At 47.1% G+C, this 23,312-nt stretch overlaps 2 protein-coding genes, 2 long non-coding RNA genes and 1 pseudogene across 4 annotated transcripts; 3 read left to right on the forward strand and 2 right to left on the reverse strand.

Moving 5' to 3' along the window:
- Positions 1-425: 425 nt before the first annotated feature.
- Positions 426-1,115, forward strand: LOC120653558 (splicing factor, proline- and glutamine-rich-like). The gene is made up of 2 exons (XM_039931276.1): positions 426-440; positions 531-1,115. Exons 1-2 carry the CDS (start codon positions 426-428, stop codon positions 1,113-1,115), a joined length of 600 nt encoding a protein of 199 aa, XP_039787210.1.
- Positions 1,116-3,490: 2,375 nt separating this feature from the next.
- On the forward strand, positions 3,491-4,414 carry LOC120656018. Its single transcript, XR_005667798.1, has 2 exons — positions 3,491-3,714; positions 4,199-4,414. It is a non-coding gene; the product is annotated as an uncharacterized LOC120656018 (long non-coding RNA).
- Positions 4,415-10,148: 5,734 nt separating this feature from the next.
- Positions 10,149-10,988, forward strand: LOC120656019. Its single transcript, XR_005667799.1, has 2 exons — positions 10,149-10,505; positions 10,579-10,988. It is a non-coding gene; the product is annotated as an uncharacterized LOC120656019 (long non-coding RNA).
- A 334-nt stretch (positions 10,989-11,322) lies between these two features.
- On the reverse strand, positions 11,323-19,576 carry LOC120653559 (annotated as a pseudogene).
- A 683-nt stretch (positions 19,577-20,259) lies between these two features.
- On the reverse strand, positions 20,260-21,384 carry LOC120653560. Its single transcript, XM_039931277.1, has one exon. It carries the CDS (start codon positions 21,382-21,384, stop codon positions 20,260-20,262), a length of 1,125 nt encoding a protein of 374 aa, XP_039787211.1.
- Between the last annotated feature and the right edge of the window lie 1,928 nt (positions 21,385-23,312).

Consider the following 23,312-nt stretch of genomic DNA (forward strand, 5'->3'; position numbering starts at 1 on the left):
TGAGTAGTGCTGCTGTAGCCTGTTGTAGGGAAATAACAATCTTATACGGTGGCCTCGGTAACCAGAGAGGGTTTTGGCATGTTTTCTCTTCTCTTTTTTTATTAGATTTTTTGTGCTTAATATTTTTACTTTGTAACTTTTCGTAAATACTTTTAAACAACTTATGAGCATTATTTTATTTCATACAATTTGTGCATACAATTTATACTTTTTGCATAACTTATGAACAAGAATCTATGTGCATAATTTTTACTGTGGAATTTATGCACATAACTTTTGTATCATACAATTTATGCAAATATTTTTATGCTTTCATGTATAAGAGCATCTCCAAAAGTTTAGCTAAATTCTCATTTAGAGAGCCATTTAGATATTCATTTAGCTTTTTAAAGGGTGGGGCAACCAACAGTTTCACTAAATCGACTATGCATACTCCATCTGTGAGCGGAGCTCCACGCCATGCCGGTGGCTGAGCTCGACGCCGCCATGGGGAAACCAGCGTTCGCCTCGCAGTCTCGCCGAGAACGCAGACGCACGCGGGGGAACGGCTTGCCATCGCTGAGCACACCGTGTTCCTGTGGACCCGCTCCATCGGCGCCGACTCCGGCATCTGGGACGCGGACGCGAGCTACAGCAACACCGCGGTCGATGATGTGCTGCTCCTGGCGGAGGAGGACCCCTTCCCGCTCCCCGAGGCCTCGTCCGCGCGCGTCGCCGTCGACGGTCTCGCGCTGGCGGCTGTCATGCGGGTCCTCTCCGCGACGGCGATGGCTGCGGCCAGCGCGCGTGCTTCCCCCTGCTCCGCGGCAGCTCCGCCGCGCACGAGCTCGGCCCCCGCGCGCACTCCGCCGCTGCAAGATAGCTCCGCAGGCCGCGCGCACGCTCCGCCGCTGCAAGCGAGCTCCGCCCGCCGCGCGCACGCTCCGCAGCCGCAAGCGAGCTCCGCTGTCGGTGGGGCCGGGCCAAGGCAGAAGGTCAACCTCCCGCCGATGCGGGCGCGAGCTCCGCCACCGCCGCGAGCCGGACAAGGCGAGGCGAAGCCGGGCGGCGCGGCCGCCGCTGCCACCATGGGCCGCCGCCATCGCAACCCGCCCTTCCCACCGCCGCAGGCGTAAGCTTCGCCGCCGCGGCCGGACGAGGCGAGGTGAGGCGGAGCCGGCCGGCGCGGTAGTTGCTGCCGCCGAGGGCCGCCACCGCGGACGTCGGAAGTGGGACCCGCGTGTGGGGAGCAGATAGCGAGCTGCTTGCGCTCGGGGAATGAAGCCAGCGGAGGGGAGCACATACAGAACCTGATGGCGCGAGGGGTTGTATAGGGGTTGTATGAAGAGGCTGTTGGAAGATGTGTTTACTCCATCCTATCAAGTTTACCTCGCCAAAATAAGCTACTCTGTTGGACTTGCTCTAACTTATGAAAAAATTATTTATATATAAATTTAATATCTAATAAATAATGTATGTAGTTTTTCGTAAATAGTTTATGCTGACATTGTTTAGTTTTATGTTTTTGTTTTCTAAATTTTTTTTGTTGAGCATGATAAAAGAGAATGGAGATGACGGACTCACCGTGTGTATGTGGGTCGACAGTGCCTTGGATTTTTTTTGGGCAAGACAGTGCGCCTTGGAATTGGATAGGCTCTGGAAGTCGGAACGGATAGCAGATATCTGAATTATCCGATATCTGTATTTGCTTAAACATCAATATGTATATTCGTATCCGTATTTCTCTACTCCTTTAAAGCGTGAGTGGTTCGTGCGTCACCCATCCGACTCGCTCGAGCGGTCCGCCTCTGACAAAAACCGCCCCAGCCCCCACCCATCCGCACGTTCTATCATGGAAACAAAAGAAACCTACCTCCCGATGACCTTGTTCGGTTCCTCGAAGAAAAGGAAACCGATCCTAGATCCCCTGCCGCCGCCTGGCCCTCGCCCACACCACCATCGCGCTCGCCCGCGCTGCAGCGTTGTCCGCCTCCGCGCCGGTGTCGCCCGCCTCGCCCTCCGGCCCCCTCCCTCCAGCGCCGCCACCACGACGTCCGTCTCGCGCCGCCGCCCCCTCCGCCGTGCTCCAGACTTCCAGTATTCCACCTCCCCCGCCGACGCCCTACGCTACCGGCGCGCCCCGTCGGCCGTCGCCTCCCGACTCCGGCGCCGCCCCGGTTACTCCTCCGTACCCTCGTCCTCGAATCCCGCTGATATAGGCCCATCGGCGTACGCTCACATCCTTGCACGCCGCCACCTGCCTCCAAACTCGACCGGTCGACCCACTCACTTCCGCTCCCCCATCCACGAGCGTTATCAGATCCCCGTCGCCGATTCTACCACGACAGCGCGGCTGCGCTCATCGTCTCCGCATGGCTGCGCCTCTCCCTCCCAGCCGTCGTGACTACCATGACCCCATCGCCCACAAGTCCTCACTGTCAATGAGCCTCCACTCTTTGTTCTACCTCGTTGACACAACAAGGTCTGAAGGGGGAGAAGAAGAATAGGGGAGCAGCACGACCACCGACCATCTCTTCTGGCTCGGGCGGCCAAATAGCACAACACCGCCGACTGTCGCCCCGCCTTTCTCCTAGGTATCATATTTTGGATTTATTCTTCCTCTCTTATCTCCCTCATATTCTGCCCACAACTATTGCAGAAAAGAGGATTCGTATAATAGCCCCGAGGTATGCCCCAGCCATATCTTCAATTAATCAATCCTTAGCATCCTACCAGATGATACAACATGTCTAGATGCACAAATAAAAGGGTGTTTGTAATCAATCGCTGGGTGGCTGGCACTGAAAATATATCTCTGTTCTGTGTTTATGGTTATCATTTTTCAGTTGCCTCTTTCAGAGCGAACTTCAGATTCAGTTTCAGCCTTACTGCTTTTTTCTAACACCGATGAATTTTTCTTCTAGCAGTCTTCATTTTCCAGCACAAGATCGAAGTCTTCATTTTTCAGCACAAGATCGATGGTGCCACAGAGCGAGCCTGATGAGTTCACTTGTCACGCTGGACCTTAGCTTGATGATCTATAGGGTCTTTCATCATAATTAGGTAACTGACAATTAGAATGGAAAAACATATGCCAAGCATGGTGAATCAACTACGGCTCATGATTGCTCTGTACATATCCTACTTAAGCTATTTTTATTGATTGCTACTTCTGATGAAATCTCAAACTGAAGTTGCCCCACCATGAATATGGAGTAAATTCCCTCTATGCCACTGAGAAATGTAACTCATCCCTTATGGCATTGAAGGGATGTTCTAATTTTCAATGGCACATAGGGGATGAGTTACATTTCTCAGTGGCATATAGGGAATTTACTCATGAATATGTGATTTGTGCGTACACAGCTCTCTGATTTTTTTAACAAAAAAACTAATACTATCTACAATTATAGGTGCAACAATTGTAAGTTTGTTTAACTTTTTCTTACAGTTCCATTCAACAAAGGTAAAGCATGGGCGTGGGCAAGCGGCGGAGGCAAGAACAGCGGCGCAAGTGGCGGAGCGCCAGCGTGGTTGAATATGCTTTTACTAATTCTACATACAAGGGTGAATATGCTTTTACTAATTCTCTGTAGTTTTTGCAAGGTGATCGGTTTTTTAGACATCGAAGCTCTTGCTTTGGAAGGTTGTCACCATCCCAACCTGGATTTGAGGCTTAACTCCTTGCCCTCAAGTGCAACAAGCTCACCAGCCTATATCTCACTTGCACTATTGGTGAGTGCTGCTGCTTTTCTGATTTCTTCAGCTGTTCTAATAGATTACTGAAAATCATTTCTTCTATTACTGTTAATTTCAGGCTGTGCTGATTCTCTTTTTTCCATAGTTAGGTGAATATCTTGGTATGCATAGATTAGTTCTCATAATCGCATGAACATAAAAAAACTTCAATTCTTAGGATGACCATTCACTCAATGTATGGAACCGTAGCATATAACTTCTGTCATTTTGTTTGTCTATTGGTAGTTTTGGCCAGCCATCAGTACTACTAAATATAATAGTAGATCCATGATTTGTGACTCATATCCTATGTGGTACCAATGTGTTAAAAGTACTGCTCTATGTTCACATATTTGGACTTTCTTTTTGGCTCAAACATGCTTCATCACTACCTGTATGATATCAGAGCAGCATGTTATCCCCCCTCTCCCTCTTTATTCTGATTTGAATAGAGTTCAATTCTTGTCCTTAACATGTGCAGTTTGAGATAAGCCAATAACCATTGGCCTCGAGTGGTGATCGAAGGATTTAATTTGAGAAGCTATTATGCTACAACTGCTGTCACTTTATTTCATTTCAACAGAAGTTTACACCAGTTTAAGACTGAGCTATTGTCAGGTAACCAGCATGTATGTGGTTTTCAAAAATTAGTTGAAGCATGGAAAGGTATAATTATTAATGAATTTGGTCCATGGAATCACGCACCGATTTGATGACCATACTGGTGATTTGGCTTTTCCTCTAGCTAGAAATTACAGATACTTGGCCAGTGCAAGGAATATTAAGACTAAAGTTGCTTGTAGCCATGAAAATAGTATTTTCTAGGTCTAAGTTCTTTCCCTATTTTTGGTAGCATGTTTGAATTACAGAATTATGTTCTTTCTGTCGACATATACACCTTTGAAAATCATAAATTAGAACAATGCTTGTTATTTAGTATATATATATATGTATATATATATCGCGTCAATATTTTATGCCACCGTGACAACGCACGGGCACTCTACTAGTTTGAATTTAATGTGTCACTAAAGTGGATATATCTGAATCCGATTTTTATTGATTTTCTCTGTCCGATTATTCCACATTCGTATTCCACAATATCCGACACTATTTGTATCTGTTTTCATTGAGACACTACTTAAAAGATTATATTTATTTCTCACCACCCATTTTTACTTTTAATTATTCTAATTTTATCTTAAAATTACTTTTATATTTTTTATTTATATAATAAAATTATTTATATGTTTATTGCAATACATTTTTATTTCTAATTTTATTTTATTTTATGTATTTATTTTATGTATTTATTTATTAATATATATATTGATAAATAAATTATTTTTAACTAGCTATCTTTGTTATATTATTATACTTTAATTTGTATATGTATAACGATTTTATAATCTAAAGCTACTAATAAAGAAAATAACTATACGTTAGCTCGTATATCAAGTCAAAATCTGAATTAGAATCCGATCCGAGACATCCGTTTTGCAGTTGTATCCGAGAATATCCGAATCCGTATCTGTATTCGGTTTAAAATGTGGTAAAAAGAATTCGAGGCATCTGTTTTGCATTAGTATCCGAGAATATTCGAATCCGTATCCGTATTCGATTTAAAATGTAGTAAAAGGTGACATCCAAATCTGATTTTATGATAATTCAATCTGTTTCCATCCTTAGTGCGGACTGCGGAGAGGAGCCGGTAATGATGGGTTTTGTCTGATAGATCGGCAGAAGCTATTCTTGTGCGCGCCCGCGAATTAGAAAGCCCCCACGCGAACTACTCTTCTTTCTACGAGGTGTGGTTTCGGGTCAAATACGATGATGCGTCAGATTTCAACACGTGTGACTCACGTGGGAGGCCGTGAGGCTACCTGTACGGTGTGACGTGGCAGTGAGACTGACCTCAGCAGTCCCCCCACCCGTCGCCCTCCCCCCCCCCCCCCCCCCCCCCCCCCCGCCCCCAACCGCACACGTGGCCCAGCCCCGACCCCGCCGCGTCCGCCCCACCCCCCACCACATCACGCCACGTCTGCCTCCGCCACACGCCACAGGGGGACTGCTGAGGTGAGGACACGTAGGGGCGGGGCTTGGGCCTAGGCTTTAGATAGGGCTATTCAAAATTTTCCAAAGCTAAATTTTTTTGGTAGCCTAGAGTATAGAATCATAGCAGATAATTCTATACCAATGATATAAAGTTGTTTCTAACTTGAAATATGTTCAACATGTAGATAACACATGTACTAAATGATCAATATATCAAAATGGGTAGATTTGAAATAAATAGAGGATAAAGTCATAAAATAGAAAATTACATTGATAATGATGCTTACAAATTACAAGACAACTTTACAATCTATCATGGCTTGAAAATGCTTGTCGGGATCCTTAGGCTGCAAATTCTTGAAAAATGACATTGATAATGATAAAGATCCATAGCTAGCTAGAAGTATTCTCTTTCAATGACACAAACTAGCACCAATTTGAGAAGTTTCAAACTACATCGCTGCCCATTTTTCACAAATTTATAGGTAATCGCAAATTGCAGTGGCATATTTTGGCAAAATATTCACCAATTCCTCAATCCTCACTTCGGTGGTTAACACTTCACGCTGCAGTCCGTGGCTTCATGCTCCATAACTTTTGCTGCTATGCGGCTTGCTGGCAGCTGCTGCTGCTGTACTGATCATGAGCTGCTCGACCCGATCGAAAGAAATGCACGGACTAGGCAAGAGCCAATATTTTTTATCAGGCTGGAAGTTCAAGATAGTCTCGGGTTGCAATTTTAGCACGCAGGCCAGTCCGGTTGGTAGGGTCCTTGATCCTACCGCGGCTGCGCAGATTGTTGGGGTGCGAGGAAGGAGGGCGGGGTTTAGGCGGTCGCCGGCAGGCTCGTGCCGTGGCTGCGGGTGGTGGCGGCGTGTGTGGAGAGAGAGATGAGGGTTTGGGGCGGCCCCTTGAGGCCAAGCAAAGATTGATACCCTGTCTAATCTCTTTCCAATAAAACGTACGGGTATTTAACTTACAAAGTGTCTCAACTTATGGAAATTAACTTGACATCTAAGTAAACAAAGATTGTGGCCCATCTAGCCACTTGTATGCCACCCACGACGTTGGTGCGTGATCCATGCCGGGCGGGCGATTGTGCCTGTGCTTGGACCGACTCCTGGGCCCTAACATCTCCCCCCCCCCCCCCGCCGCCTCGGGAAACAGCTCATCCTCGAGCTAGAAGTCGGGGTAGTGCTCGACGAAGGAAGGTCATGGCTCCCACATACCATCGTTCTGAGATAAGCCCTGCCACTCCACGAGGATGTCCTAGGCTAGAAGCGCGTCCGTCGCACTCCGACGGGGGGTTAGGACCAGCCGCCCATCATGTACAGGAAGCAATGATGGCGTGGTCGGCAGTGGGTCGCCATGGAAGGGCTTGAGCAGCCCCGCATGGAAGACATGGTGGAAACGCGACCCTTCCGGAAGCTGTAAACGATAGGCCACCTGCCCAATCCATTCGACCACCTGGAATGGACCTGCATAGCGGGGACCCAACTTGCCCTAGGGTCAGCGTTCCAACAAGTGAGTCGGTCTGTGTAGCAAGCGGAGCTAGACCCAATCGTGCACCGCAAACTCCAGCTAGCGGTGGTGGACATCGTAGTAGTGCTTGATGCGTTGACGGGATGGAGGAGACACCCGCAGACGTCGGCAAGGAAGGTATTGCGGTCGTGGAGCAGCATATCAACCACCTCTGTCTGGGCCGCGCCTGTCAGACCCGGAGCAGCGGGACTGCTTATAGGCATAGAATATTCTAGAGTAAGGAATAACTCATGGATGTACCTTACCTCTCATGTAACTATCCGAATAGGCGTAGAACTAGCTGCAGTACAAATGAAACTACCCGATTGTGTTGTAGTAGAACTCCAACTGTACTCGGCTAGAACTTTCCACGTAACCCTGTCCCCCCGGATATATAAGGGCGGGCAGGGACCCCCTCAAAAGAACATCAATATCTAAGGCAATACAAACAACCACACATGACGTAGGGTATTACGCAACTCGCGGCCCGAACCTGTATAAATCTTTGTGTTCTTTATACCATCGAGTTCCAGAGCAATCGATCCCTACCTACAAACCTTACTGCTAAGGATATCCCTGAGCAGGTTTAGCGGTAAACACCGACAGCTGGCGCGCCAGGTAGGGGGACTCGGCGAGTTCATCGGCGAATTCGATGGCCGGATCAAGCGACGCCAACAACGTGCCTGAGGGCACAACCCTTGTTTTTGGTTCCTGGGCTTGCACGGCTGACGGATCGGGCGGCTTCTCCAGCCACCTTGTCACGCCCAACTCGCCTAAACCGAAAACCACCATCCAACCCGCCGACATCTGCGAGATCACGGATCTCGACGGAAAAAGAGTTCTACTCGAGCTCAGTTCGGATAATGCAGAAAATGTGTCAACTCCAACTTGAATTCTCGGGTCAGCCAAGTTCGACACAAATTCTGACTCCGAAAAACCTCACTTTTCCAAAGCCCTCGGAAAATATGTGACCGATCTCAAGTCAATCAAGCGCCCCAAGATCATCAATCATGAACTACTCGATGGAGTAAATCAGATTTCTCGATCAATAGAGGGATGCATCAAACTTGCAGAATCCGCCCTTGGCTCATCTAAATCACAGCAGAACCCAGAAGCATTGAACCCACCACAGGAATGGTCGGGTGATATGCTCTCAGGGATCGATCGAGTAGATTCCAAACTCGCCGACTGCATTAAGATGGCTGAAGGCACTCTGCAAAACATGAAGCATAAATCGGGAGGAGGAATCCGCGGGAGATCTAAAATGACAAACCCCCGGCTTGCTCGGATGGGACCGTCTTTCTCCAGGAAACCTCAGAATTCTTCACCGAAACCTGCTCACATTCGGATTCCTGAACCAGCCAATTCCTCGTTCGACCAGGAATTCGATCAATTCATGAACAGTATCGACAATTTTGAAACATTTGATGACCTCGAAGACTGGTCAGATAACGTCGACAACTTCCATGGCCCATCCACTCCAGAATGCTGACGCCCTCTGGGAACTCGCCAAGCTCAAAAAGGAAAAATCCAAACCTCCAGAGCAATCCAACAAATCAATTTTTGACAAACCCTGAATTAAGGAGCCTGAAGGATTGACTCCCACGCAATTACGGTTACATTGGATGAATGAGAACGCACTCCGCATAGAGATGGGCATTCCGCTTCTCGCTCACCCAAAACACACATACTCTAAAATCGGTGGACTAACCGATTCCGACTCCGAGTACTCTTCCAACTCGGAGGACGAGCTGAATGACCTAATTCAGTACAGCAAGGAAGTCGAATCCAACTCGACTAAAAATTTCAAGTCTGATTAGGACTCTCTTCCAAACTTAGTCATATATGCAACGCCACACAAGATTCTAACGCATTCAACCCTCGGCCTACGGATCTTCTCTTCGAACAGAGCACCTCGCTAGATCTGTCACGCAATAGAGAAAAAAAACATCTGGATTAGGACGACGGGCACGGGGAGCCATTGACAGCGAAGCCTGTGGCGTAGACGGCCTTGCCCAGGGGAAGTGTGGTTTAGCCGTCGGCGTTGCCGCTGCTGCAGTAAAAAAAATGTACAACTGAAACCCGCTTTGCGAGCAATAGCATGAAGTACAGATCACCTAACCCAGCTCTTTGCATGTGTACTGCAGCTAGTACTGCTGAATGAGCACCACTGAATCAGTACACCATGGCTAGGTACAAATAGGCCACCAGTGACTTGCAGAGCCATGGCCGTGTTGTTAAGCAGTTTTTTAGTAGTAGGGCAGGGATCAGGGTTAGTTTTTCAGGCTGCAGCAGCAGCAGTGGAAGGGGCATGCAGAGGAGCAGGACCTCCGGTTGGAAGCCGACCTGTGTGTGCTACCCTCGCTCGCTCTCCTGTGCCTGCCTCTTCCATTCCTGCTGCTACGCTGTGTTTGCAGGTGTCGGATCGGAGAGGATTGTGAGTAACAGAGGCAGAGATTGCAATCGCCATTTGCCCATTTGTGGCAACGGCATTGGAATTGCGCCTCTGCTACGGCATTGGAAGTTTCTCATACCTATTGGAATCTCTCTTCTTCTTCTTCTTTTTCTTTCTTTCTTTTTTTTGTTAGCATGAGACATGGCACGCAGAGCTTCAGAAATGCAGATGTCGGAAGATAAACGCCTGCAAATGTAACCGCACCGGATTTGGGGCAATAATATCCAAGTATTAAGGGCAAGTACAATAATGTAGACAGGTGCTGTCTATTTGACACAAACAAACAACTTAAATAGACAGATTGTACAATAAGTTGTATGTTTGTCTGTCTGCAAAGTGTTTAATTTATCTTTTGACATACAAATTATGACAATCTAGTGCATACTTGATCTTTGGAGACATTTTGTTGCATATCATAGAATGCACAACACATTCAAACAATTCACATGACTCTTTAAAATGTGAAGTAAACTTTCTGTTATCCCGATTTTGCCCTCCCAACACCTTATCCTCCTCTGTCTTCTCGAGTCTTCTTTGTCCCCCCTGCTCGCGGCAGAGGCGGCGCTCGCGGATCCGGCGAGAAGGCGCGCAGGCGAGCTGAGCGTGCGTGCCCTCGGCGGCGGCTGAGCAGGCGCCCCCGCTGGGCAGTAGCCCCTGGCTCGCGCGCCCCTGAGCGGCGGCCGAGCAGGTCCCCCACGCAAGCAGTGAGAGATGGAGCGCTAGGGAGCTCCAGCGATTCAGCTTGGCTTCCTGAAGGGTAAGTATGCTTGTTGTTCTTCGTTTCATTGTTCTGAATTGAACTGAACCTAGGAAGGTTTGCTGCCAAACAGATCCGCGCGCGCACACTGGATCCCGCCGCCGGCGCCGAGCGACAGCGCGTTGTACAACGGTGCCGGGAGCCGTCGACATCCTGGGGCAACGGGGAAGAAGCCGTAGACGAGGGAAGCGCCGGCTGCTCTCTCTCTCCGTCTTGAAAGCGCTCGGTGAAGACGTATTTTGGTGCTCCCGATGCAAATCGACGACCTCGTCGATCCGTTGTACTTGCCCTAATATATTTTTCCCTAAGGGCATCTTTACTCACATGGGACTTAATGTGTGGTTCCATGCTGAAACTTTAAGATTCCTCCATTTTAGTTAAAAATGAAATACAAGCAAGTGGATATATAGGCATCGATTAGCAGGTCTCTGTATTTCCTGAAGTTACTTTGAGCTGCATCGTTCAGTCCCTCTCTTTTGCTTACAGGGAGTCGAAATGTGCGAATAATTCATTGCGGCAGTCAATACTTAGTAATTCACTTGGTTAATATCAGCTACCTACAGTACAAGCAACAACAAAAAGGAACTAACAATCTTCCCACATTTTGTTTACATCATCCATGTTCTGAACTCACAACAAAAAGGAACTTACAATCTTCCCACATTTTGTTTGCATCATCCATGTTCTGAACTCTGAACTAGTCACTGGACAAACAGAGAGCTTCCTCTTGTCCTACCGCTCCAGTTTCTGAAGACTGCAAAGACGGCCTCCTCTTGATCAGAAACACATAATGTGCATAACGTTGAACATGTCTTGGTTACCTGCAATTGCGTGGAACAGTCCAGGACGCAAATTGCTGATCCTTGCACGGCAACGCCATGAACCTCCTCCAGTCCTGGAGCATGGCGTTGAGGTCGCCGATCTTCCGCCGCAGCCCGATGCAGCAGTACAGTTGGCGTGCATGGTGCAGACCCTGCTCATGTTCCGGCTCGGCTCGCACAGGCCGCCGAAGAGCTCGGTGCTGAGGAACTTGATTTTGATGGCGACGTAGGGGTCGCTCTTGATGGCGTTGAGCACGTCCTGGTCGTGCAGCCCCGGGTGCTTCTCGATCCCGCGCCGCGTACCAGAACCTGTAGAACTCGATCGTCTCCGTGTTGGAACGCACGTACGCGAACCCGCCGTTGGGCGCGTTGCTCAGGTCGTCTGGGTCGCCGGTGAAGCGGTCGCACGCGATCTGCAAGTCCCCGTCCGGGTAGAAGTAGAACTGCGGCAGCGGGTTTCTGAACCACACGATGTCCGTGTCCTGACATGACATGTCGCACACATGTTCATAGTTCAGAACCGACGCACGGCACATTCAGAATGTCGTTTCATCAGAATTAAAATTGTGAAAATGAAGCTGAAGCCTTTCTCAAGGGCTTGCCTGAGGAAGTCGATCCTTCTCCACATCATCTTGAGGTATCCGTCTGTCATGAAGTTCTTCTGCCCGGAGAAGTCGACGCCGTCCGTGACGAGGGCTAGGCAGTGCCGGTGTATCTGCCTACAGCGCGCGTGCGCCGTCGTGTCCAGCGACACGATGACAAGGTGCTCCCTGGTGCTCTCGCCGGTCCTGAAGCTCTCCAGGAAGACGTCCAGCATGGAGCCGATCCGGGCTCCGACCACGCCGAGTTCAGCGTCGTCAGTCAGGATCACCGTGTCGTTCGCCATCGCCGCCCCCCGCAGCACCCGCGCCAGCCTCGCCGTCCTGAATGCATGGCGCCATGGCGGCGAGCGCGTCTGTCAGTTTAATCACGGCACTTGGATTTGCAGACTGTTGGCCTGAATATTCACCATGCTGAATATCATAGCAAGGCGACTACATGTAAGAACAGAGTTCTTGCACGTTGCAACTGGAAGACAAGGTTTCGGCAGCTAAATAAAAAGAAAGGGAGGGATCAAGGGTTAGTCAGTCCCCCATTGATGGTCTGTACTCCATGGAATTGTCAATGTTATTTCACCAGTTTATCCATTCTTCTCCTACTGATCAATCGGAATGTATTCTTTTAAAACGATAGTTGAAATATTCAGCATTGGAGGCGCAGTAAGTCTCAGTGGGCTACAGTTTTCCTTTTCATGGTTCCACTTGAATGAACATCGATCGGCCATGAACAAACATCAAAGTGACTATTATTGCGGATGACCAGGCCCAACCAGATCACAACATTTCACAAACAGATAGAATTTACAACCGTACACCACGAAAATGCTGCATGAAGCTTTCAAATTGTGGTAATGATAAAGATTGACCGACAACACGCATAAAGCCACGGGTATATAATATAATATTCTAGCCCTCCTACCCAAAGCCTCGAATACATCCGCAACCAAATACATCTGGCGAAAGCCCCGAATACATCCGTCGCCCGAACATGTCGAACATCATTGCACCACCCCAAAAACACCGAACACAACCGCATCCCCAGATCGTGTAAATGACCCCAACACAGAACGCATCCGTCATCCAGTGACATTTTCCCTCCAACACATATGCCACTTTGTTTCGCAGCGGTGTATTCATTGTACGTTTTAAGAATAACCGCACATTACACCATTGCATGGCACAAAATAAAATGTCATTAAACGAGGAGAACTTAAAAATGCCTTCGCATGCCTCTGTGAAAGTGCTATGTAGTATGTGTGAAGATCAATGTGAAAAAGTGCTATGTGCATGTCGACGTGCAAAAAGTTATGTGCATAATAATACGAAGGAATTAGTGTATTAAACCATGAAGAAAATGATGCAGAAAGATGGCTTTTCTTTTTGGTTTATCATTTTTGGTAATTTTTTTTCCATTTTGTTAATGGGCTACTGATAAAATGCTATAAAGACAAACTATGATACGTCAATTTCGGATGACTGATCTGAAGCTGGAAAAGGTTTATCGAGAGAATATGCTATCTACGTTGCCTTGTTTGGTTATTTAATTTATAGTTTTTGCCAATATTCTGCATCGAATTTGCCTCATCAAGTAGTGCGTCACTGGCTTGTGTTCATGCTTTCGATAAATTTTTGTGGGCCTAGTTGACGTTGGATGCTTTTTTATGTGCTAGCTCTGTCAACATTTGTTATAGAACGCACATGGGTGACAAAACGCGTCAGGTCTAGAAAACCAATGTGCAGGGCGGGCTTCTAAACCATTATCGTTGTCTTTTCGTAAGTGTTCAGTCTAGATGATCAAATAATGAACGTTCATTCGTTAGTAAAGTCCCTTATGCACGTGATCCAACCCATGTTAATCCAAACAAATTTGAAGACCACCGGTGCATATCCCCCATGATCTGATAGTACTCTGCAAGGACTACCCGTTTTGTGCTAAGTTGGTAGTTCTAGTCCACCTAAATATATAACACCATATAGCTGGTGCCTCACGCACATGCTATTTTTTTTGCTAGGTGGGCCGTCCATCGGCTCTTTTTTTTTTCTCTAGCGGCCCAATTAACATGAAACGAGCCCGTGTGGCTTTAAGAAATGGGCTAATTTGCATTGGGCCACGGTGCCACCTGAGAGTTCCTATTGTTCGCCCTGCCGACGACGACTCATGGGCGGTCTTCCTCCTCACCGTCGGCGCGCCCACCGCCGCCACCCTCCTCCCCCTCCTCGCCGTCGACGAAGACGACCCGGAAGCCCGTTCCGCACTGGTACGTTCCTTCTTGGTCGCTCCGCCCGTGTTCTTCGTCTTCCTTTCCACACTGGTATCGAAAAGTCTCCTTCATGGCCACCACTTGTCCATCGAGGCTAACATCTCCATCCTTATGTGCAATCGCGCTGAAAGCGCACATCATGTACTTGGTCTTGGTCCTATTAAGTCCAAAACCTTTTGACTCTAACATGTCCTTCCACAGCTCTAACTTTCTAATAACTCCTGCCCTACTCTCGTCAACTAGCACCACATCATCAGCAAAGAGTATAAACCAAGGGATATTGACCCTGTTTGTTTCCGCTTTTCTGGACCTCGCTTTTCTGAGAATCAGGATTCTGGGATAAGCCAGCTGTCTGGAGAATCGGCTGTCTGGATAAGCTGGGTGTTTGGCAATCCTGATTATTTTGAGTCGATTCTCTGAGCTGAGTGATAAAATGTCTAAAATACCCTTGAGGCTGATGATATCTCATTTTTTGCTGAATACGAGCAGAATTCAATAATTCTTATATTTTTTTGACAACCTTGACTACATAATTATATTACTATTAGATCAAATAGATTAATATCACAATTATAACAAGAGATGTACCGGCACTAATTTCTAAATATTGAGTACATAAATAATAGATACAACTAATTTCTAAACTAAATCATGAAATCATAGCGGTAGCGATCGCATCATGAAATGCATTCATGTCGACATCATCTCCAGTACCACAATCATCAGTGTTATCATAAGTTGGATGAGGACTATGATCTTCAACGTCTTCTTCGAAATGCGGATCTTCTACACATTCCCTAATGAAATTGTGAAGTGCCATACAAGCAACTATAATCCCTCATGCTCAAATGGTACAAATCTGAAATTAGAAGTACATCCTGCCATGACCAACAAATCTGAAATTAGAAGAATAGGCACGGCGGAAGTACACGTCACGGGTGGTGGCCGCGCACTGCAGGGGTAGGCGGCGTAGATCCGGCGTCAAGCAGGGGCGGCGCACCTTGGGGGCGGCGGCAGCACACGGCGCACTACAGGGCTATGGCAGGCGTCAGTTCGGCCGGTGGTGCTACTCCAATCGGCGAAATAAAGGGGCGGCGGCGGCGCACCTGAATGGGGTCAGCGGCGGCGCACAGCACAGATCCGGGCCGAGGAGGTGCGGCGGGGAACGGGGCGCAGGGGAGGTGGTGGGTCGCGGGAGGAGGGGCGTCGGGGGAGGGGCGCCGGGGAGATGGGTCGGAGGGTACCAGGGAGAGGGGCAGGCGGTGGAAAATCCTTTCGCTTATCCGATACGCGAGTCTGGCGACGCTTACAGGGGAATCGACCCGCACGTTATTTCGGAGCTTCTGTGGTGAGCGGCGGCCGAGACAATTGAAAATTAATCAGACCGTTTGGGTGGGATTATGGATTATTTTCATCCAAAATCGGATTATAAGCGGAAACAAACACCCCCGTTACCTTGTATGTTCCTTGTGACCTCATCTATCACCAAAAGCAAATAAATAAGGGCTCAATGCTGATCCCTGATGTAGTCCTATTTTAATTGGAAAGTCGCGGGCATAAAGAGAAAATATACGTGCCCTGTTTCCCACATATATGCTGATATGAAATAACCTTAATTATAAGCAGCTGCCATAATATCTTGATTTAAAAAGAAAACAACCACAAAAGATATGTACTGTGTTTCCCAATTATAGCAGGAAAACCTCTTGCAGACATTGTCTAGAACTTATAGCTCCAGAGTTTCTCTGGATTCCTTCTGAGATTAAGAATTTCAGTTCTTAGCACACAACAAAATATTCTTTGTTCAATATAGACTTGGGCCATTTAGTGTAAAAACTGAGCAAATCGTTACGCTGTGTCCAGTGTTTTGGACCCTACCGTTGCACTGAAAGCTAGGAGGCGCCTCAACCTGGAAGACATCCCGTCAAATAACCAGGTACCATCATATTTTTTTTGAAGCCATTTGGCGCACTTTATTGATCTTGGAACATTGTTACATCGTTCACCAAAGCTTCTAGGATGTTCCTAGGGGGTTCATCGACCCAATTACATGTCAAATTCGAGGCCATTGCCATTCTAGCTAATTCATCGGCTACACAATTTGTTTCTCTATTACAATGCTCTATTGATATCAAAATAAAATCTTGCCAAATCTGGGCGCATTCGTCGTAGATAGGAGCACTTGCTGTTGCAGACAGGCCACCTTGGTGGATTGTTTCCACGACTTCCGCGCAATCAGATTGAATCATCAAGCGTCGACACCCCACTTGATAAGCTAGTAACATTCCTTCTCTGAGAGCCATCGCTTCTGCCATGTGAGCATCAAGCACATTTTCGTAGTATTTTGTGGCGGCAGCTACGAACACACCCCTTGCATCTCTAATCACCGCTCCTGAGCTTCCTGTACTCGGTTCATAGTTATAACTAGCATCCACATTCAACAATAGAAAATCTTCTGGTGGCCTCTTCCACTGCGTTTTGATTTTTATATTCTTCTTCTCAGCCTTCATATAGTTCGTCGTCAGTGTAGCGATAGACATAGCAGATTTTGCCGGATTTTGAACAGTATCACCATGAACTTGTTTTCTTCTCTCCCACCAGACATACCACCCTCCGGTTAGAAATAATTCAGCCAAACCCACCTGATTCAGATGCTTAATTTGTTTTGACTGTTTAATTATATCAGCCAATAGTACAGACCCCGATCGATCCGTATCAGAGAGTCTGTTTAATTCCTCTGAAACGCCCAGCACTCTCCAAATCTCCTTTGATCCTTCGCAGGAAAACAAAATATGCTTTATATCCTCACATCCTTGTCGACATATAGGACAGCTGCTATCCTCTCCAATGTGCCTGTTAGCTAATATGCCACGACAAGGTAACAAGCCATGCAGAACTCTCCAGCCGAATATTTTTATTTTCGCTGGGACATTCAGCTTCCACAAGGTTTTCCATACTCTTTCTCCCCCTGAACTTCCCGCATTCAGATCCACATTGTTATCCCCAAATTTGTGGAGCCATTGTGTATGGTATGCAGAACCCACTGAAAAGTATCCCTTTCTGTTATAGTGCCAGGCTACCACGTCCTCTCTTCCTTGTACAAGAGGAATTTGCAATATTCTGTTTGCATCAATATCCCAGAACATGCTTTTTATCATCTCTTCATCCCATTTACCTGTCACTGGATCAATCAATTCATCCACTGTCGTGAGCAGGTTGTGACCCCTTGGGGTTAGAACTTTCAGATTGTGACTAGCCGGGACCCAACTATCTTCCCAGATGTTAATCTGTGACCCATCTCCTACTCTCCAAATGTACCCTTTTTTGACACAATCCAGCCCCGCCAATATACTTTGCCAAGTGTATGAACTTCCACTCTTCTATTTAGCATTTAATAATTTTCCATCCGGGTAATATCTTGCCCTTAGGACTCTTGCACATAAAGATTCTGGTTCAAGTAATAATCTCCATACTTGTTTGGCCAGTAAAGCCCGATTAAAAGTTTCTAAATCTCTGAAACCCTTCCCTCATCTACTCTTTGGGATACATAACTTTCACCAAGCTTTCCAGTGTATTCTTCTCTGGTCATCGTCATCACCCCACCAAAATTGTGATATGGCATCTGTCATCCCTTTGCAAATGTTTTTTGGGATTTTGAATACCATCATCGCAAAAGCAGGTACGGCTTGAGCAATTGACTTAATCAGAATCTCTTTGCCACCCATGCTTAGTAGTTTTTCTTTCCACCCTTTTGTTTTAGAACGAACTCTGTCGATCAAATGTTTGAAGCAGTCACTACGATCTATCCCCACCAAAGCCGGCAAGCCCAGATACTTATCACTCAACGATTCTATGACAATGTTCAGGGCTGCACACACCTCCTCCCTCACTGTTACTTCTGTATTTTCACTGAAAAAAATGCTCGACTTTGCATCGCTCACCAACTGGCCGGAATTTGCACAATATCTGTCGAGCAAGCTCTTCAAGTTAACATCCTGATCCTTATTAGCTTCCATCAGGATTAAGGAATCATCTGTAAAGAGAAGATATGAAACAACTGGCGCATTCCGGCAAACTTTCACCCCTTGTATCTCTCCTCTTTCTTCAGCACCCCTCAGTAAACTTGATAATCCTTCCGCAACCAATAGAAATAGGTAGGGAGAGAGGGGGTCTCCCTGCCTCAAACCTCTGGTTGGGCTAAACATTTCAATTTCCATGGAGTTGACCCTGACTTTGTACTTGACAGATTTAACACAAGTCATAATCAGATCAACCCACCTTCTAGCATACCCCATTTTCAGCATAATTTTCTCCAAAAAACACCATTCCACTCTATCATAAGCTTTGTGCATATCCAGCTTAATAGCACAACAACCTTTCTTTCCACGTTTCTTCTTAATGGAGTGAATACTCTCATAAGCTAACAGAATGTTATCAGTAATTAATCTACCCGGCACAAAGGCACTTTGGTTGTCACTAATAACATCTGAAAGAGTAGCTCTGAATCTATTCGCAAGCATTTTGGAAATGACTTTATACACCACATTGCATAAGCTTATCGGCCGAAACTGAGATACCATGGTTGGATTTTTTACCTTTGGGATTAGAACAATTATCGTATCATTCCATCCATCCGGTATTTTGGCCGAATTCACAGCATCCATTACTTCCTTCACCAGGTCATCTCCCAATAGCTCCCAAAACATCTTGTAGAAAATTGCGTGCATTCCATCTGGCCCCGGTGCCTTAAGATCACCAATTTGAAATAGAGCTTTTTTCACCTCCTCACCGGAGAAGGGTTTCGTAAGAGCTTGATTCATGTCGGATGTAACATTGGGCAACACATCTGACATTATATTCTGATCCACCTCCTCAACCTCCGACATAAACAGGTTCTGAAAATAATCTTGGACGATATTACACATTGCCTCCCCATCTTATTGCAGCACACCATTGCTATCCACCAGCCCCTTGATAGTATTCTTCTTCCTCTTTTTTGACGCATAATTGTGAAAAAAACTGGTGTTTCTATCCCCTTCCTTGAGCCAATTTGCCCTGGCTCTCTGTACCCAATAGATCTCCTCCTGTTCAAGCATAAGTTCTAGACGGACCATAATCTCTTTCTGTGCTTCAGTATTGGCATCCGTCATGGGTCCTCTTCTCAATCTCTCTAGTTCTCTTTTTAGGTTGGCCATTCTTTTTTCAGGCTTCTTCAACACCTCTTTATCCCATTTATGCAAATCATCATGGACATCCTTAACCTTCTCTGCAAAGGAAGGACCTTGGCCCCGCGCCTTTGCTCTAGCCCAAGCCGCCTTTATCATCTCTTCTAAAGTATCTTCCTGCAGCCACCTTGCTTCAAATCTTTTTACACCTCTTCCTCCTTGCATTGGCGCTAGATATTGTGTATCTATCACTATGGGTCTATGGTCCGAACGCGTCATCTCACTGTTGATCAACGTTGCTTGCGGATACAAGTTGGACCACTGTAAATTAGCAACTGCCCTGTCCAGTCTTTCTCTGATTTGACCCCTCTGCCATGTATAAATATCTCCTGTAAAACCCATATCGTTTAGTTCACATTCTGACAGTACATCATGAAAAGCTTGTAGTTGCCTCTGTGATCTTGGTCTTCCTCCTTCCTTTTCTGAATTGTACAAAATCTCATTAAAATCACCCATAATTAGCCATGGTGCAACCAAGTCCTGTTTCAGTGACCTGATCGCCTCCCAGGTCCTCGCTTTCTGATTCCAGTCTGGTTCACCATATAGCCCAGTAAATCTCCAACCACCTTCCTCTTCTACCACTACATCAATATAATATTTCGTAATATCTTTCCTGCTGATTTTGATCTCCTCCTTCCACATTAACAATAGGCCTCCACTCCTCCCATCGCTCTCATTCACCAACATATGATCAAAACCAGCCCTCCTTCTCACATCATCTGCCTTAGCATTGTCCAGATGCGTCTCAGACAGAAAGCACACATCCGGATTTACACGCTTCCGGACCTCCAGAAGCTCTCGAACTGCACGGGAGCTCAAGAGCCCCCGGCAGTTCCAGGCGAGGATTTTCATTGTGCCCGGTCACTCTCCTCGAAGGAGAGCGCCGATTTTGCATATGGGGTTTCTTTGTTATCCTCACCATCTTCACTCCTCCTCGGCCTCTTCTTCTCTTGTTTAGCTAACGGACTGACCCCTTCTCTATTCTGAGTGGAATCCTCCAGCATCGGGGTACGCCCAGTGAGATCAGCCGACCTCCCCTCTGCCTGCAACTCAACATCATCAGCCTCCGTTTCCACCGATATGTCCATGCCATATGCTTCATCATAACCTCCGCCTCCTCTTCCAAAACCTCTTCCCCGTCCTCTCCCTCTTCCTCCTCCACGACCACCACGATCATCCCTTGGTATCATTGCCGCCGTGAAAGGAACTTTCAGCCAGTCCCCCCACTCACAGTTTTCTTTCGGATGCACTCCATCTCCACATTCAGCAACTTCATGGCCCAGATAACCACAGAAGAAGCAGAAGCTAGGTAATTTCTCATATTGAACCAAGCATATCATCCTCTCCTTTAAAGTAATTGGAACCATTCGTACAAGAGGCTTGTTCAGATCTATCCAAACTCTCGCCTTCAAGTATGGCGTCGAATTAATCTTTCCATCATTGACTAACAGCATGATGGTCTCCCCCACCTTCTTTGCGACCTTCTCTGCCAGTTCCTTCTTCTTCATTAGCATCTCCGGAACACCCTGGATTCTAGCCCAAATTGGGATTTTATCCAATTTGTACGCCTTGACATTGGAGTATCCATCGTATTCCTCCATCACTATGGCCGCACCTCTGAATAACCACGGTCTGCCATCCATGACTCTCGTCCAATCCCCCAGACAATGAAACTGGACTACAAACAGATTTGGTTCCCGAGCTTTGAATGTCACCTCTTTCGCTGCCGCCCAAGCATTGCGCAAGGTGTTGAACAACGCAGCATGACTGAAAGGTTTCGTCGTATGAACCCTAAACAGGGCAAGCCACCGGACCTCCTTCACGAGTTCCTCGAAATCCTTGGAGAAATCGAGATCATCCTCTTCTTCCCCATGAAGCTTCATCCCTTCCAGGAGCTTCTCCAAACTCGCAGCCCCCTCTCCCCCATCCTTCTCCTTCCCCTTCCCCTTCTCGCTGGAAAGTTTTTCCGCCATGCAGAGCCCCGCCCGAGCGCCCTCTACCCCTGCGCTTGAGATGGCAGGGTCGTCGTCGCGATCTGTAGGTAGGATCACGTCGAGTTCGACGTGAGAAACTTGTGACTCCAGCGCCGCCGCCAGAGGATAGGAAACCCTAGGTTAGGGGACTCGTGTGTGGCTCTTGGATTGTGCTTAAAATGTAGAAGTTACAAATAAAACTTTACCAGGTACCATCATATTTGTTACACGTTCTATTGCATACAGTACACTCCTTTTATATGTAATCTACGGAGGAGCATTAAGGAATGTAAAGGCCACTACTGCATGAATGTCGTCCACTTATTTTGGCCACTTTGTTACATTAGGAAACAACCCAGGCGTAAAGCAGTGCTGTGTTTTGTGCATGCTTGGTCTTTGTCACGACGGAAACACAACTACAGCCGTGCTTCCCACTGCACAAATTTTGAAAGCCAAAGTACATCTGCCGCTCTGTACAGTTCACCACACATGCATGGTCTAAGCATCTACTAATCTGTACATTTAAACTGTGTTAGCCACTCAGAATCCCCCCTTACTGCACTTGGACCTATGTGTGTGTTACTGTCGAACTGAATCAGTGCAATGTCCCTACGAAAAATTGAGCAGGCTACGACCTTTGCTCTACCTGGAAGCTAGCTAGAATGGAACTACATGCCGAACCAAAATAAGGCTTAGACTCATCCAAGCAGAAAACATACCATATTCATATTGCAAATGTTTGTCTATTAATTTACTGCCACAAATATGACCTGTGCATGCCAGATTCTGAAAACACCAACACGATGACGCCTGAAAATATCCGTTGCGCCGTGTGCGCGACACGGACACGCGCGGCAGCTCGACGGCGCCACAGCGGGCACCGGGGCCAGCTAGCTCCCCACGAACGCGTAGTGCGTGGCGTGATCCGTCGACGTTGGCTCGGCGAGCATGGATGACAAGATTAGTTTACGGCCGGGGGAGAGATCGAGGTTGGGATGTGCGAGACAAAATGTTGAAACTAATCTAATCTGAAACTTTTGAAGTCTACTCAAAATAAACCTGCGAGTCATACGCTCATACGAGATAAAAAAGCCCAACAATAGCAGCCCACAAACATGCGCCCACCAGCAGCCCGTCCTAGTTTCCCACCGCGCGTATCAATCTGTTACTGTTTTTTACGACTGCCATATAAATAAAACGCGTCGATATCGTCTCCTCTCTTTCGTTGGCACGCCGCATATATAGGAGGTTTTTCGCGTGCCCGCGCATATGGCGGCCACAATGGAGGGTCTCAACAAGATCAAGGAGGAGTCAATCGATCTGGTTCGATTCGGGCCTTCGTCTCTTCTATTCGTTTATCCCGTTTTGGTTTTTTTACCAATCAATCTGTTGATTTGGTTTATGCTCAACTCTCTTTTTTCTTTTGGTTCGATCGGCCTTCAAACATCCCGGTGGAGGAGGTTTTTGTCAGGCTCAAATGCAGCAGCGAAGGTCTCACTTCCTCGGAAGCCGATGCGCGTACCGCCATGTTTGGCCCCAACAAATTAGAGGAAAAAAAAGGTCTAGTCTCTTTGTTTCCGGCTCTGGAAAAGATAAACAGTTAGATCATGTCTAGGCCCTCGTCTATCTTTCTTGCCCGATGTCTAATGTTTTAGATCTTCAAGATTTTGCATCATGTAACTAGTGTCATACGTGCTGATCCATCAATTCTGCTTTTTTTTCCCCATTGTGTATGTGTATGTTTGCACCGTGTCACTGGATGTTCTGCTTGCAGGAGAGCAAGGTGCTCAAGTTTCTAGGGTTCATGTGGAATCCACTGTCGTGGTGATGGAGGCTGCCGCCGTGATGGCTAGAGCTGAAAGTTGGGCCATGCCGGGCCGGCACGGCACGGACCCATCGTGCTTCGGGCTGAACCGTGACGGGCCGAT

This window comes from Panicum virgatum, chromosome 1N (genome assembly GCF_016808335.1).
Source record: "Panicum virgatum strain AP13 chromosome 1N, P.virgatum_v5, whole genome shotgun sequence".
NCBI classification, from domain to species: Eukaryota; Viridiplantae; Streptophyta; class Magnoliopsida; order Poales; family Poaceae; genus Panicum; species Panicum virgatum.

What these genes read in the sequence shown, in the direction of transcription:
- LOC120653560 (XM_039931277.1), bottom strand. Translation starts at nt 21,384, where the DNA reads ATGGCGGAAAAACTTTCCAGCGAGAAGGGGAAGGGGAAGGAGAAGGAT.